Source organism: Pagrus pagrus, assembly GCF_965226575.1.
Source record: "Pagrus pagrus genome assembly, chromosome: 3".
Classification (NCBI taxonomy): Eukaryota; Metazoa; Chordata; class Actinopteri; order Spariformes; family Sparidae; genus Pagrus; species Pagrus pagrus.
In genome coordinates, this window is record NC_140187.1 from 19,870,322 (window position 1) to 19,888,364 (window position 18,043).

General features: G+C 40.1%; 1 protein-coding gene across 2 annotated transcripts in view; it reads left to right on the plus strand.

Moving 5' to 3' along the window:
* Positions 1–655: 655 nt before the first annotated feature.
* dip2bb (disco-interacting protein 2 homolog Bb) overlaps positions 656–18,043 on the plus strand; it is a 44,376-nt gene continuing 26,988 nt past the window's right edge. For both annotated transcript variants that reach the window (XM_084349182.1, XM_084349183.1), the window contains exons 1-3: positions 656–926; positions 1,264–1,710; positions 17,718–17,789. In XM_084349182.1, coding sequence (XP_084205308.1) covers positions 1,626–1,710; positions 17,718–17,789 — 157 coding nt within the window. In that variant the 5' untranslated portion in view covers positions 656–926; positions 1,264–1,625. The remainder of the gene's footprint in view (positions 927–1,263; positions 1,711–17,717; positions 17,790–18,043) is intronic.

The window sequence follows — 18,043 nt, forward strand, 5'->3', positions numbered from 1 at the left end:
AAACAAAACATTGATACATGATACTGAAAGTGTAAATAAGCAAGATTTAACTTGAAAGTTGATGAAATGTCAGTAATGCCTTAAGGAAGGCTCAGTGAACAAAAAGATTTACTATCGTTTGGCTCACATGGCGTGGGCCAAACAACCAAACCCAAGTTCAGCCAAGGACACTAGGGTGCAGCAGTTTGATGTCATGACATGAGTAGGGTGTGGTGAGCTTCTTCACTGTGTTTATTGACAAAATGCATACCAACTTTAGAGGAGCATGCTGCCACCTACTGTATCGGAGTGCGTCGTTGCTGCGCTTGCTAACCAGTTTGTCTTCATATTATCAGGTCAGTTTATCAGCTATAATTTTAACCACTACCAACATGTGGCCTGTAATGTAAATTCGTAATATGTGGCTGATAAATTATTGGGACGGTATTTATCATTAATCTGTACTTCTAACCATCGGGAAAAAATGTACAATAATAAATCCGTGCTACACAATTTTGTTACCAAATGACGGAATAAAGTTCATTTTGTAAGACACAAAAAAATACAAACATAAAACAATATAAAACATGAAACTGATCATAAAACATAATTTTGTTTCAGGTTGTTCAAATTGAGCGCGAAAACATTTCATTTCCGGCCGCCATCTTTGTTTGGCTAGGCAGCAGTAGCACAACCTGGGAAGTGGGTTAAAAGTCTCTTATTGTGCCGCAAACTGAATATTTTCTATTTAACAGTGAAAAACATTTCTTTGAAGATTATTAAAATACCCCAAGAGCGGTAGTGATGGTTGTTAAACGACCTACAGGACATTTTAAAGACCACAAGGTAATTATTTTTCGGAAACTCAGATGCTGTGACTCAAGTGTAGCTCCTGCTAATTCATGAGAAACACAAACTTCGGCCAGTTTCCAGTACTGCACTTAATGGTAAGTACAAACCTGACATACTCCTGATTTACTCCGTTCAAAATTAATTTACTTCACATTTCAGAGGGAAATATTGTTCTTTAGCTTGATGACGTAGCGTTGATCTAGTAGCTAGTTAAACTAGCTAGCTAACATCATCAACGACCTCCAACATTAAAAGGCTCTTATATCTGTATTTGTAATAAAAACAGAATAGTATGCTATATTATAATAATATAACACTGAGAGGAGCCAATCCGAGTCCTTTGTTTGCTGATAATTATGGCACGTTTACATGAATTCAAGACTTTTATTTGTAATGGCGTATTTTAGACTGTGTATTTCTACTTTCACTTAGGTGTAGGTACTTCCTCCGCCATTGCCAGGCTCCACCTGAGGGGAGGCTGGCAGGTGAGTCGGATGTGGAGGAATGCTGTTTCCCCTCTCGGCTGTAAAAACACAACAGCAGAGGGAGCAGGGAGTCCGCCTTATCCAACCATCCTGTCACAGCAATTACCATCAGCCCTGGTCATGTGACTGACAGACTCCTCTGGCGAGTTGTTCCCGTCTCCCACAGTCATGGCGGTGTCGGGGAGTCGCGGAGATGGAGTAAACAGCACCGCCACTACATCTTGATTTTATTTCTTAGCTTCATGCTGGACTGTACCCGCTGTCATCCGAGATTTCACAAACACCCCGCAGGCTGCTGTGCTCCCAACGATGGCCGATCGCGGCGTTGATCTGTCGGCTCTGCCTAAAGAGGTCAGGGACCAGCTGGCGGAGTTGGATCTGGAGCTATCCGAAGGTAAGCTTTCTATACAGCGGGTTTAATAGTTTGTGCTGCCGCGGTAATGAATGCAAACGCAAGTTTAGCGTGTAGCGTGTTTATGTGGAAGCAGCCACAAACAGATCGTCCCGTGTCAGCTGGTGAGACTCGGAGCTGCTGCAGTGGATCCGGACACGACTACAACTAATGATAAAAACACACTGACCTCCTTTTCAAGCTGTCATTTCACCATCCATGTTTGATTGTTGCTTTCATTGTACACGGATGCATTTATTTGCATAGATTGCGACACATGCAATGAACAAATGTCTGTTTTTGTTGCTTATCTGGCATGTTTTGGTATTTTTATCGTCCATTTTCTTGTTTTGATCCACATTATCTGTCTGCATATATATCATAGATTGCTCATCATCACAGCTATATAGGCATTTACACTTATGTGGAGGAAAATGGGTCAAGTTTGACATCCCGGAGGCCCTGTGTGTGTGTGTGTGTGTGTGTGTGTGTGTGTGTGTGTGTGTGTGTGTGTGTGTGTTAGTGCAGCCTCAGACATTGGTGGACACTAAATTATGCTGTGTCCCCCTCCACACTGTTGGAGCCTGAACCCAGAAACTGCAGCAGATACAGGAGGGTTATTTGTTTTATAAGAATGACTGTGGGAAATGGGAATATGGTGCTGGCTGTTATGCAAGTCTCCTCCTCACACTGTGAATCACAGTGCAGCAGCTTGATTGGTGCTGTGCAGCTTCAGGTGCCCGGGGGTGGATGAGTAATGTTATGTTTCACATGGAGAGCCAAGCAGGGGGATGTATGTGCCACTAATGATGCCTCAGTCCCACTTGCGACGCACACACAGATACCCGAAACTGTCCTGCCCACGTAGGAGGGCAGGTGAAACTTCACCTCACATGAGAAAACCTGGAAACAGTTTGTCATCATTACTGTGCACTTGTTCAACCTATTTTATGAATTTTAGAAATAGTAACAGTGATAGGAATATTTTTCTCTCATTCATGAAAAGGCAACAAATCTCACAGGACACGTTTGAAGGTCTGAAAAGACAAACTAGCTGGCAGTCTTTCCCGCACATCCGACTGTGAATCTCTTTGATTTTCTCTGTCACTTGTTTTGTTCCAGTTTGTTATTTAAGGAGGCAATCAAGGAAGCAGTTTATCTTGACGGCATGTTATTCATCATGCAAAGCACTTTATTAGTCAAATTCACAAGGTGTCACACACAGTGTGCTACGCTATGACCTGAACTGTTATAGAGTTGAGTGTGTGCTCTGGTTAATAATAGACACCAATTATCTGTGTGATAATGAGTCTGGATAATGGAGGCTGGGATGTTCACACTGTGTTCAGCTCGCTTAACATGGGTGAGAGGCAGTGGATGATAGGAAATCACTGCAATCAAGTGCTCAACCTGCACTGGCATACAGTAATTGTAAATTAGGATGATATTTATCCTCAACACTTAACTCTCTTATTTGTAAGGGACGTGAAGCAGCTGTAGTAACTGATTAATTAACCTGGTCTTGATTGTTGTTTAAGCATGTTATAAATGCAAAAGTTGTTGTTTGTAGACCTTAACTATGCTTGATGTAAGGGTCATAGAGCTCAAATAGTGAGTTTTTTGATTTTGAAATGTTTTCAGTCAAGTGTACTCAAGTCCCTGAAGTTTTAAGTCGAGTGTTTCAACAATCTAGTCCCACTTTTGTTACTGGGTCAAAACAAGCAGATACACCTTGTCAGTTAAATATTATTAAAAAATAATATAATGTTTACCTTGATCAAATTCACTTAGTAAAACAAAAAGTGGTATTTACTGGATATAAGGGGCTGTAATTGTATCATTATTTCCATCATCAATGTATCTGTTGATTGATGCTAAAGAAAATTACGAAAAAGACAAGTTCAAAGACCCAAAGGCCAAAATTAAAAGAAAACTAACAGTTCAAATTCTCATATTTTTTACAAGTTGAAGATATCAAAATGTTTTGTATTTTTACCTGATAAATTACTTAAACAATTCTGAAACTGTTTTAATAATATCAACTCTTTTCGGTTATGAAAAGACATGTTGATAAGTCGAGCCTTGTAACTGGTATTTTAACACTGTGGTATGATAGTCCCTTGATGTAGGTGCCATACAGCATAAATAGTAAGCCTTTGATTGTAAAATCGTAATCTGAAATATCTAGTTATATCCTGTCAGTTGAACATTTTTAAAAAGACTGAAAACTAATAGCAGGTTTTACTTTATTAGATAAACCTATTACTTACTTATCAACTACTTATTAGAGCTGTAACTTATGACCATTCCATTATCAATTAATATCTTTTTTATTCCTCAAGAAAATAGTGAAAAATGTCCAAAAGAGGTTCAGAGAACCAAAGGTCACATCTTTAAAATTGCTTGTCTTGTCCAACTAACTGCCCAAAACACAAAGATATTCAGTTAATAGTGATATAAGACAAAGATGATTATGAATACTAAATTATTAATTGTTGATGAAATAATTCCTGCAAATCAATTAATCATTTCAACACTTTATTTTGTGAATAAGAACCTATCGTCTTATCCAAATCAAGTCTCAAAATATTCTCAGGTCTATCAGCTCTAAAGGTAATAAAATTGGCTCAAGTCAGGGTTGAGTTGAAGTCGTGTGACTATATTTACAGTATTTAGTTTTTCAGCTGTGGCAGTTTGGAAACAGTTGCTGCTTTGCTCTGGTCAGACTTCTGGACTTGAGCAGCCAAAACTGGTCTATTGGCAGAACAATCAGAAGTCTTTGAGTACGGTCACCTGTGACAGTTTGAGTGTTTTAGGCTGAAGTGTGAGTGAGCGGTAAGGTGACACCCCCAGACTTACTGACCCTCTGCTGGGGCCTCATTTTATCATCTGTAACTTTATATCAGGGACGACTCTTGTGCTAATAAGATGGCTCGGTGCTCTCCAGATGCTCCACTCCTGTATCAACATCATCTTCTGTGATGAAGTGCATTCGCCGTCTGCTCAACTGCACTCAAGCCGCACAACGCCGACAGAACGAGGCGAGCGGCAGCTGGCTGTCCAATGAGTCTTAAATGTTCTCATGGATATCTTTTACATGGCAACAATCACCCCTTTGTTGTTCTAATACATGGGACTCCCCTAGCAACAAACAGAGGAAAATATGCATCAGCACTTTTTCACAGCAATAGTTGTGGGCTGCAGAGAGTGTGTGTGTATTTGTCTGTATTTGTGTGCAAGTGTGTGCATGTGAGAGAGGGGAAGAGAGCAACTCCACCTACTTTAACCTCCCTGACTGTAAGGACACAAAGAAGGCCATTGAAGGGATCAAAGTCTTGGTGATTGAGCCGGACTGGAATTTAGAGCACTGAACCACAACTGTTTAAGCTGCTCAGCATGAGAGCGTGTGGGCATCATCGTAGTGTCTGCAGCTACTGTATTTATGTTGTGTACATGAGTGTGTGAGTGACCAGAGACGGTTTGCTCTGTGCAGAGGCTGTTCAGACAAGAGGACAGACAGTGAATGGCATCGATCACTGTCTGTCACATAGTGTCTACACTGCCTAGTGCCAAAAGTTGGCATCAAATGTCAGGTCAGATTCATAGTCTTGTTTACATATTCTTTAATCAGATATGTTCTGATGTGACTTGTAATCTTGCCAATTTTGGTATTATTATATTCTGGCAAAATGATTGTATTGCTGTTTGTGTTTACCACTTGCAACCACTTGATGTTGGTCTTCTTTTGTTGAATGAAAAAAAAAAGTCTGTGAGTATTACAAACCATTGTGCAGTGTTTTGGTGTCTGATAACGCGTTTAGACACAAAATCTGTTATTCCAACTGGACTTCCTGGATCGTATTTCACAATTGCAACCCCCTGCAGGGCTGTTTTCGGTTTGAATTTCTATTTGGACTGCAAAACTAATCAGAATATTATCATAATCACAATATGGCGGAGTGCAATACTCAAATCGGAGAAGCTGCAATTTTTTGATAAAAGTGAAATATGTCACAAACAGCATTCTGTACTGTCGTGGTGGAGAGATGCCCCGGCCTACTAATCTTGGTTTTCAGATGTAAGAAAACATGTTTGTTTGGTGCAGACAAATGTCACACAGTGTGACATCAGAATTTCAATAGTTTTTTCAGTAATAATGAAAATTGCAATGCAAAAAAAGATAATATCCACTAATCATGAATCATACAGTTGTAATATCCATCAAATATATTTGCAATATTGCAATTTTTTTTACCATGTAATGCAGCCCTAATGCTTTGAGCTAAATGCTAAAGATAGCATGCTAACAGGCTAAGAGTGACAATGCTATCATACCGATTATTTAGCAGGTTTAGCCATCATTTTGGTTTAGTGTGTTAGCATGCTAACATTTGCCAATACACACAAAATACGGTGGAGTCTGATGAGAATGTCCTTAATTTTGCAGATTTTCAAGCTAAAGGTACTGGACACATTTTATTTTGACCTTATGGTACCGCTAGAGAATAAGTCAGAGGATCACCAAAATTATTACAATTCATCCTGACGGGAGCACGAGTGTCTGTACTAAATATCATGGCAGTCCATCCAGCAGCAGTCAATAGATAGACCGACATGACTGACCGATCGTCGTATCAGCACTAGCATCGATGCATTTCCAATGATAAACAGCCCTACTCATAACCTATGATACATGCCATCTGCACAGTCCCGCTGTACATGTGACTATGAATGCGTCACATGTCAAGTAAAGCAGACAGTACAGATTACAGAGTTTTCTGTATTCCTTAATTTGCTTGGTCTCTTTCTCTCCTGTAAACTGTCCAGGCTGATAAGTAGACGTGTGGATTTTCTAGTGACTAGCGTCCATCCTGCCGCCTGTCTGCGATGCTGCGGAGGAGAGGCAGGTTTTCATCTCGACAGCCTGTTCCATACTGAGTGAGAGAGGCAGAGGAATGAGAGATTACGGTCCTGCCTGCGTCTCTCAATCTAGGTCACAGAGCATCAGGGGGCAACACGCCTGGCTCATTTAGCCTGTGAGTCACACTGGGCCAGCGCACTGCTGCTGGGGATCTCTCTCTCCCACCCACCCTGACACCATCACTGCCTCTTTTCCCCTACTGCTGCATTATTTTAGTTGTCCTGCTGCTGTATTACCGTTGCATTATTTTAGTTTATACATCCCTGAAAGATGAGGCATTCACTGCTAATTGACAACAACTGCATGAAAAGACCATCCGTCTTTCAACTTACTACACAACCTTGTGCCTGGCACCGAAACCCCTTCGTTACCAAGATGTTGATTTTGAAAAATTACTTACCCAACATATTGCAGTTTTTTATTTTCTGAAACAGCTGGGCGCTGTATTTTCTAGCAAACAAAACTCAAAGCGGAGTAAATAGTGGATTTGTCGGGGACTATTTTCAGCCAGGGATTAATGTGCGAGTCGTGCACCAGTGAATATTTACAGATAGTGTATGTGGGATCGAGGACTAATGCAATTATTTGATTAAGCAATTAGTTGATTAACAGAAAATTATTCTCCAACTGCTTTGAAATCTGATGAATTGTTTCAGTTACTTTTTCAAGCAAAATACCAAATATTTGCAGGTTTGGTCCTCTCAAATGTCAAGATTTGATGCTTTTCTTTGTTGTATGTCGATTAAGTATCTTTTCAGTTTTTGCCTGGAAAACCCTGTAAAATGTTGTTATTTTGCCTTATTTTATGATATTTTATTAAAAAAACAATTAGTTGATTATATGAGATAATAATTAGCAGAATTTATTTTTCCTTGCAGCCCGAGTGGATAATGATTGACAGGTCTAATGTCCATCAGACGAGGGAACGGGTCACTAAGTGAAACATTATGACTCACTGATGTTTGGATACGCAGACGGTACTTAGGAGGATCAGTCCATTGCTGGTTTTGGTCTTTTGATTGGATTTGTTGAAAATAAGAAAACATAAATATCACAACATTTATCCTTCAGGGCTGATGAGTTGGAAAACACTGGCTGTGTGTGTAACCATGTGTCGCCGTGCTTACGTGTGCAGTTATCTGTGCATGTGTGTGTGCGCGTGTGTATACTCGGCATCGACGGAGACAGGAAGGAAGCTGATTTAGCCTATCTATTTAAAAGCTTATTAAGTGTTGCAGAGGAGCTGTACTCTGATCTCCAGCCAGCGCTGCGGGCCACAGACTTGGTGTAACACCACAAAAATAGGGACTCCTCTGCCACCCATGTCATGCAGAAACACAACAACAGAGTCATTTTAATTATTATTTTTTTATTATATAACGGCCTTTGTGCCTAATTTCACCATGCACATGGACCCACACATGTACACAGTGGATGCATTGAGCTTTGTGTACAAAAAAGACTGAATAATTTAGATGAGACCAGAGCGCACACCTCCACAGAGACAAACAGTGTCAGCTGGGTAGCTGAACCATCTCACTTTCAAGTCCACAGTGAACTGCAGGTGGGCTCTCAGCCTCCTCTGGCTCTGAAGTTGTGCTACGCTAAACCCTCTGGTTATTAGAGTCAACCATTGTCTTACTTCTGCAGCTTGTAACTTAAAGTAACACAACTCACAGAAATGACAGTGGTGCAGGGAGAGGAGTAAGTAGTGGTCAGGTCACTGTGCTGCTCACTGAATTATTAAAAAGTGCCAAGTGGAAGTAGCTGCCTGCAGCACGTGCTTCAGACTTTGCACACCAGTGAGTCCACTACCACTTAATCCAAGTTTCTTTCTAGCTTACATGTAACTTTCCACTTTCTGTCAAAAGACTTTGCTCGCTTGAACTGATATTTAACTTGAGAGTCGGTGGTTGTGTCATCTCTATAAAAAGATATTTGCATATGAATGCAAAATCTGTTGGCAAGGGTCGAGATTTCGGTATCGGAAGTGTTATAAATTTCTGTTAATTGTCTGACCATTCACATTAGAGTGGCATTTGGTTGCATGCAGGTATACAGTCCATTTGGACAGAAAAGAGTTGGAGCACATCGGCTGAAATGCAATTTCAGAACACATCACCTGACTACAATTAAGACAAAATATTGTCTGGATGTGTAAAGTTGCTAATCAGACTGTAAACAATAAGTGGCACACAGAAGAGGAAGTCTTGGTCCAGATATTTTTTTTTCTGACATCTGCTGGCTACACCAGAAGTCTTGAAACATTGGCTGTTGCCTCCAGAGGCTGAACTGTTGTCAGATGATGGTTAATGGATCCACAGATTGTCAGGGAGTGTCATAAGTCGTGACATTGTAATTGTGTGTTTATCATCGTTGGTCATCGTCAAAAATGTGATGATTTTCTGTTTTCCTATTTTATATCATTGTAACTTTAAAAATACATTCCTAGTCGAACAAAACTATGCATTTGAAGACATCACCTTGGGCTCTGGGCACTTTTGAGGGACACACTATCTTTTGATTTAATTACTCAGATAACTGATCGTCAGATTAATCAGTGATAAAAATGTATTGTTGGTTGCAGTACTGATCAATGGCTCCTGCATCTCACGGTGCCATCTTCACGTTGCTTGTTTTATCCAACGAACTTTCCAAAATCCAAATATATTCAATTAACAACAAGAAAATAACTGAACCTGCACATATGAGAAGCTGAAACCAGCTGATGTTTTGCGTCTTTACTTGATTAATGACTTTGTTGGAGAATACTGCTCTTTCAAGTTCAATACTTGAAAGAATGAAAAACAGCTTGCTTTTGTAAATGTACTTTATCTCTGGTTCCTTCCTAATGCATTTCACGTGACAGCAACCACCCTCATCGCACAGTGCTCTGGCCAGTATCAGCACCGGGATTTTACATCTCATGTTCCCTCATGCAGCACCACATGGGTGTGGTTGCTATGGACACGGCCCATGTGGTGCCCCCACGTGCCCTGCCCCCAAAACCCCCTGCTTACACACACACTTTTACTTTGTGAATTTTCCATAAAGCCTTTCCAGATTAGAAGGGCCATATGTTGGAGCCACATACAGTAACACAATCGAATGCTCTGCTAAGCTGTTAAAACCATTACAGAGGAAACATGAGGTTTCTGCCACCACGCCATAACTTGTCGACAAGCCTTGCTGTTCCAAAAGCTGCTCCAAGCCAGCTCTCAGTATCCCATAATCCACAGCATCCTGGTCAAGGAGGTCCTCATCAACCTATAAATATGTGACCACTTTGTATTTTCCAGGTATCTCAGCTCAGGAACTGAGTATTTTTTATTTACTATAAAAGACCCTGAAAGATGTCAACAATGGAAGTCAGGCATAAAATCAGCTGTTATTTTCATGCGTGAAATGAATAGAAGAAATTATGTGAATTAATATATCTACTAAAATGTTTTTCCGATATTTGCCAGTTGTCCATAATGAGGTGAGGTAGATATATATCGAGTGGTACCACAAACCATCACCCCAGTGATGAACTTGGAAATGTTATGTCTTTATAAGCTGATGAGCAGCTTTGATCTCTGTGCGGCTCGACGGTCTCATTGAGGGAGAGAGTGAAGGTTTAACTGGGCTTTCAAGTCCTGCATAGAAGCCACACTACAACATACATCCTCCATCCTACTGGACACCTCAGACCTGGAACAAGCACTAAAATTAAAGATAATATGTAACTTATCTCCATTAAAACAACTAAATCTTAAATGCTGTATATTTGAGTTGTGTAGTGACATGAACCCAGATGTTTTCAACAATGTTCAAACCCATCGGAATCCATAATTAAAGGTAATGATGCGTTTCATTTGGTCAGCTGTTGCTATAACTTCCGGAGAGTGAGGAAGGAAGTCGGCAAATGTGACACAACACAACATGAATAGAACTTTACCTCATCCATGAACATTTCTACCTGGTCATATGGAAAGATTTTCATCACCAATGGTGGTTGTTTAACAATGAAGACTCCTGTGATCCCACGTTTTTGTAGCTTTTGTCTTGATTGAGAGACCACTAGCAACAGAAATTACGTACAGTGTGTTTATTTGATTTGATTTGATTTTATAAGACTTACCATGTTGGATTTACTGCATTCTTATTTGACTGACCGTTTTATAAACCTCTTTATCGTTATATATATAGTTATATTGTTAAACATTTCCCGTAATTCTTTTTAAATGCCCCATCTGTAGCTGCTGTTGCAGTCAGTTCACCCAGTTTTTGAGGAGGAGGGATCTCCTCTTAAGACATCCTTTCATGATGTTTCTTCAATTTTTTTCCCTTTTATGTGCTGTTTTTTTTTTTTTTTTTGAGAAAATGTCTCCTGTCCTACTAGAGCGGTTGGGCTTGGGCAGGAACCTTTGCTACTGTGGCTCAGCTCAGTGAGACATTGTATGTGTATATTGGCTGTGCAAATAAACCTGACTTAACTGCAGCATCTGCTCACCAGATCACCTTCAGTGAAGGTGAACAAGAATACAATCCTCTTGAGTTAAACAGGCAGCACCTCGTTCCCCACACAAAAACCCATTGGTTGGTATTTTTGGTTGATAGTATTGGAAAAAAATATGTTCCTCTGTGTTTAAATCTTCAGAAACATCTGTCTAACCTAGTTAAGATCATTGTCATAGTTTTTCATGGCCTATCATGGTGTCTCACACCACTGTGTGAATCCCACAGGAGGAAATGCTCTTGTTGGTGTTATGTAGCTTGTTACTACACTGTTGGAAGTGTGTGTGAAGTGTAGTGTGTCAGGTGTGTCAACCACGCCCTCCTCTTCCAGTGTATAGAGAGAGAAGAAAAAGTCAGGAGGTGCAAGGGAGCCACCGGCAGCTGAGTCACTTCTGCTTTTCAGTTAACTCACTGCACTGCTTTACTCTTTTGCTTTGTAACCCCTGTTATTAGTTCTTCTGGCCCTCAAGGGCCTGTGTGTGTGATTGTGTGTGTGCGATTGTGTGTGTGTGTGGTGTTGTCACTCTCTGTCAGAGTATGTTGAGTTTAACGAGTGTGTGGCGTGAAACATGATTCACTCTGTTACCTGAGTTGGACACACCCTGCCTCCTATTCTAGAGGGAAGGGATCACTTGAGACCTACAGAGTGTGTGTGTGTGTGTGTGTGTGTGTGTGTGTGTGTGTGTGTGTCTGTTCGTGTGTGTGTGTGCGCGCACTTCTTTAACTCACCAGTGCCTGCACTACCGGTTTTTATTGTCTGAGTCATTATATGTACATATAGCATCTCTTTGTGAAAGCTGTATTTTATATTTTAGGTAATCTCTTATATATACGTTTGTTGACACATGAGTTTTCTTTCCTGTTCTTTCTCTTTTCTATTTTCAGTGTTACCTTACCGTTACATAAACTGCACTTACTGAGAATAGGAAATATACCAAAAAGGTTAACTGACAAAAAACTGCTCCTTTATTGACATGACTTTATTCAGTTGCCTATAGAGGATATTTACTTTATTATTAGATTACTTTATCAAGGACTTTTGCCTTAAGTCATACAGACACAGTTCCTTAGACGTAAGTGTCTGGACCGAAGCAATAATAATGTGACATTATTCATCTTTTTGGATGCAGTGTAGCATTTGTGTCGAACTTCAACAGCGTTTAAGAACCTTTGCTTAAGCAATTAAGGAAAAATCTTTTGATGTTTAAAGACCATTTTGAGAAAACCCTAAATATTTCCATTTGATGCACTGATCCAACCATAAAAACGTATAAACTGTGTTAGAAGAGCTGAAAAAGTTTGGTACATAACATCTTGTCAGAAAATGTGAAATAAGATGATTTTCAAACTTTAAGCTGGCAATTAGAGCTCAACCTACTAAATGTTTCAGGCTGATGCCAAAACCAATATGCACTGAATGTTTTGCAATGACCCCTCAAATGTGATTATTAAACAGTTGTGACAAAGCTATAATAGAGATATCTTGAAATTTATCAATAAACTGAAATGAAACAGCAAACTTCACTGGGAAATTAATGCTTTTTAATGTGGTCATTCATGTTCATATAAGAAGCACTTTCAGCCTAAGTGTCAGTCACACATTTACCTGCGTGTTCTTGTTGACACGTGCAGTCAGGTATCGACATGCACTCTGAACTGTTGCCTCCTCTACTGAGAGTTTTGGCCGTTAGCAAACAGACAGCAGGTATGAACATGCATAGATGCACATTTGTCATTGCCACATATGTATGTGATCATAATTTGTTGTCAAACTGCTTTTTACTTTGACGTTAAGCTACACAATGACCTTCACCATAAACAGAGTTATATTACATGGTGGTGAACAAACTCTTAACTATTCCCAGTAAACAAATATAGCTGGATTTTGTTAGCCAGATCTGCAGGAAAATCCTGTCAGAGGATGTAAGATTGAATATGGGAGAACATGACATCATCCTCCCCGACAGGTAACATTCATGTGAGAGATTTGCACACTCTATACCAAAATTATACAGCATGAGTGTAACAGTAAATCATATCAAACTGTCTGTGTGTGTCTAGTACAGTAGCTGTGGTCACGCTGGAGTGTGTGGACGCGGTGAGTGGGTGATCTTTTGGCTGAGTTCGAGACTCGGCCTGCCGGTACAGAGGAGGCAGCTGGGATGTTTCAGTGGGGTGTTTGTTCTCCGGATCAAAATTTGCTGGCTCTTTAGATCTTAAGAAGGCTGATTTGGCAAATGAACAACACACTTGAGCTCATATCAACAAATGCAGTGATGGCACAGAATCAAACAGAGGGCGACCATATGTGATTCTTTATTTTGGACCTTAATATGTTAGCCTGTTGATATAGGCACATAACCAAAGTCTGGATTTTAAATGGATTGGTATATTTCATTTGCAGCCCTATGTGGTGTTTTTATAGTATAATTGTTGAAATCATCTGTTTTCCGTGAGATGGCAGCTGGAAGTTGCTGTAATATCTAAACGTGTTTTGGATAATTTTAAGTGAGCAGGTGTTGACATGTGTTTTCCAACAGTTTTCCTGAGAAAGCAATCCCTCGGTTGATGTGATGAAAAAGAGGAAGAAAAAGCAGGGAAAGAGAATAGAGGTCGGTAGCTAATTACTATTCAGACGGAGTGCCTGTGGGGTAGAAGGAGAGAGGAGTCTCGCTGCAATTCAAATAATCTGAGGCTAGCGAGTGTGAGAGTGTTCGGGTACTGAGAGAAGGCGCAGCTTTGATGTTTCTCTCTCCACATTGTGAAAAAAATAAAACATAGGCTCCGAGGTGAATGCACAAGTCTTCTTCAGCAGTGTAATCTTCAAGCGGAGGTGAAAGAGGGGAACCCCACTGTTATGCTAGTTGCTGAAATGGTTTGATTGTGACCTCTTCCATTAGGACAGACATGACTGGGTCACTGTGAGAAAGTGGGTTAACGAGTCACCTCAGCAGAGATGTGCTTAGCCTCTTAAGCAGATTTCTTTGACAGTTTGAGTATATATTGTGAGAAGACAGGAACAGATCTCTTCTCAGGTTTGATATAAGTTACAGCAAAAGAATGTTTTATTTGTAAGGTGCTTTTCATACATAAGACGCAGCTCAGGCTGCTCAGAGTGCACTGAATAACATAGAAACAGATATTAGAAAGTCTTCTCTCATTTTTCTCATATACCAGTTTTCCAATTTTCCACATTTTCATTTCCTGTGTGATATTGTGCAGCTCTGTCCACATGTTTTTCACTGATCTGATGCACCCCTTTACAGAGTTTTAACTCTTTAGCTGCCTCTGATGATACAACCATTAAAAAACAGATCATCCAGATGGAAGAGTGATTACTTTTTTCATTTAATGCCATGCCAGCCCCCTCCCCCATGGCTGACTCTCTCTCTCTCTCTCTCTCTCTCTCTCTCTCTCTCTCTCCCTCTCTCTCTGCGTCTTTCTGCAGAGAAACTGCCTGTTCACATGAGCTAAAAATAAATCATGTGACCGAGCCAGGCCAACTGTACCGTTCATGCATTACTTATGGAAGTGTTTGCTTTTCTTCCATTTTTCTTCAGAAAAAAAGAGCCCCAGTCCCTAAGTAGATATTGTGTTGGAGTGGGCTCTCAGGCAATATCCTCCAAACATGAGCACTCTTATTTCTGTCAGCTCATCTGTAGTGTGTCAGCAGTCTGATGGTTAAACTGAGTAGATGTGCATTTTGCAGGAATATTGCTGGGTTGTTGTTGCTGAAGAGCTAACAAAGATGTTATATTCAAAGCATAAATGATTAAATCATGTTGAAATGTAAAGTTTGATCTGTGCATTATCCATGATATGATCACATTATTATAGGGTTGGGCGATATCGCCTCAAAATAATATCACAAAATCAATATGGTATTTTTGACCAAATACCTCAATATCGATATTGCGACAATATTGTTGGGATGACTATTGGTACTTCATCATAAATGTAGATAGAATGACTAAGATGGTTAAGACAAGTATTAGATCAAGTAGAACAGTTAGACGATTACATCACTTTACTATTGACTTGGACAATTTTCTTTTAAATTGACATATGTGTCATATGTGAGCTACCATACAAAGTTTTTTGAAATAGGGTCCCATGAGGGAAACCGGAAGAGACGTGACTTCTGCTTTCTATAACAACGTTCATCATAAATTACTTCCTTCTTATCTTTTGTCCTACATTAACCGAAGTAATGCTGGGACTTACAAGCTTCCGTCTCAGGATTTGTTCTTGCTGTCTGTCCCAAAAGTCAGAACTGAACTGGGAAAGACAGCGTTTAGGTTTGCTGCTCCCTCTGCCTGGAACATGTGATAGAAAACTTTGAAACAAAATGAGTTGGTCTCATTGAACACTTTTAAGGGGAAATGGGATGGCCTGGAGGCTGAAACATCTAGCTGTAGATGTTTTGCCTGAGGCTTTTATTTTAGCTGACTTTGAAATGTTTGCTGTTTTGGATGATGTTTTTGATGTTTGTGTCCACCTTGTGTTTGTGTGTATGTATGATGCTGCTGCCTGTCTTGGCCAGGACACTCTTGCAAAAGAGATTTTTAATTTCAAGGAGTCTTTTCCTGGTTAAATAAAGGTTAAATAAAAATTTTAAAAAATAAAAAGGGTAATTCTGGTCTACTTTTGTAATCTTGACAATCATTCCTTTTAGTAACAATAAATTCTACTCACCAAGTTAATTGCTGACATGTGAGAACACAATATTGCTAAAAAGAGATACGACGGGAGGAAACAGTCATGCACTCCAAGGTCAGCCAGACTTATTTGGAAGAGAAATAAAATAATTATAGTAAAATGAAATTATTACCCAAACCATCAGACTGTTATTGTTATTACAGACATAATCTGCATATTCAGTTTGGGTTTTTTTTATTTCCAATTAAAGTGGTTTAGATAATCTGGCTAAACTGTTGACCTTGGAAACTGAAGTCGATACAACATCCTCAACACAAGGCCCATTAGCAGGGGCTCTGTAGCTTTTTTAATCAGATCCTACGATCTTCCTCTGCAGATGGAGTTTGCCTGACTGTCATTCCATTGTTGTCATTTCTTCAGCACTTTGAAGACTCCTCATGAATTTTAGTTGAAAAATTGAGATTGAACGCTCAAGTTTCTCGATTTATCAGACTTGGTTGTAGTGCTATCCCGTGTTCCCAGAACTGATTGAAGTGATGGCCAAAACTGCACAGAATAAGACCAAAGTTGACTGAATTCAACCACACCTTCTGCATCGTATGTAGTTGTGGGCCTGGCGGTTGTTCACCTGTGTCAGTAAGCCTCCTCTCTAATCTCTATTGTCATCTTTGGTGTAGCTGGGAAGAGACGACATCAGTGGCAGACGGCTTCAACCTTTCATCACTGTGCAACTCAGCAGCCTAATTTTTAATCAGGGATTAACTCTTGGAGCTCCAGGAGATGGTACAAATGGGATCACCTGTCAGGAGAGGCCATTAGGTTTATTACTGACAGTGGCAGGCTAATGTAGTACTTTTTGACTTTATATTCTAGACTCCCTCATTCTGATACATCCTTTAAACCACTGTGTGATAAAACAGCGAGGCAGTCTTGATGATGAAGATGAGGTTTGAGAGCAGCCAGGGCGGCCACTGGCGGACATACTGAATGAATCATCATGGCTCAACATAGTTACTAGAAAAGTGAGCACAGGCTCTCCAGATGGATTTTTAGTACGTGTCTGAAAATCTGACAGCTTTGCCCACAGAGGAGTTTGGCAGAGTCACTGCATCACTTCAGGGCCAGCAGAGAGCTCAGTCAGCCTGTGTTGTGTCTGGTGGGGTGGAGGAAGATGCAGATGGGCTGTCGGCAGGGGGTGGAGGAGGGGGCGTCTAAGGGACATTTTGTTTCTCTCCCACTTGTGACTCGAGATTCCTCTGGATGCACCGTCACTCACCTCTGTCTTCTCTCCCTCTCCTTATCTTCCTCCTCTGGGCTCTCGTCCTTCCCGTTTTATCTCCGTGTGTCTCCCACCTTCCTTACCCTCAGCTTTCATGCCTCTCTTTTTTCTCTCGGTGAATCATCCCATCTCTTGCCCACGCTTCCGTATGTTTCCAAATTTAGTCCTGTTTTGTTTTTGCCTTCTCGTCGTACTTGAGGCTGGAACCGAGCTACATCTTTAACGCCCTCAGCTATCTCTGGAGATTACTGCAACGCTGTGCTGTGCATCCATCTGTGTTTCCATCTTCCTTCACAGAGTTTTGTTATTATTTTTTCTTTGTTTTGTTGTGATTGAACAGGTGGTGAAGTTCAAACGCATCAGAGAATGTAGATCAGACCTGAAGTGTTCAGCATTTTATCAAACCAGGGGGAGTTTTTATTTGAATGGGTCTCTTTTAACTCTTAAAATCCCACGTTTAAAAATAATCTCCATGTTCAAATATCTGTTATGTAATGCAGAATGGAGAAGGACTTTCACTAAAATGCGGACTTTTTGAGATTTTGACAGTGTGACTGATCTGATGTCTATTCTAATCGTTTTCAAATCTTAGATGGTTTGACTTTGGCTGGTCTGACAGTAAACTCACTCTTTTTCTGTGATCTTTTACAGGTGACATCACACAGAAGGGCTATGAGAAGAAAAGGACCAAACTCCTGGCCCTCTACATCATCCATACTCCAGGTACAAAAACCTTTTTTTTCCTGGGCAAAAATATCTCTCTGTTGTTTTAATTTCTGTTCATACACGAAAGAGAAATGTGATCAGTTTCATCTAGTATGGCTCAGATTTTCTTACTGTCATGACTTAATTATACAAAATATATACTCTGCTTACTGTCAGTTAAACTGTTTTATAACAGTTGTAACAGTTGTGTTGTATTTAAAAAAAAATCATTAAATATTGAAGAATATTTTTGGGAACTGTTCTGTAAACGG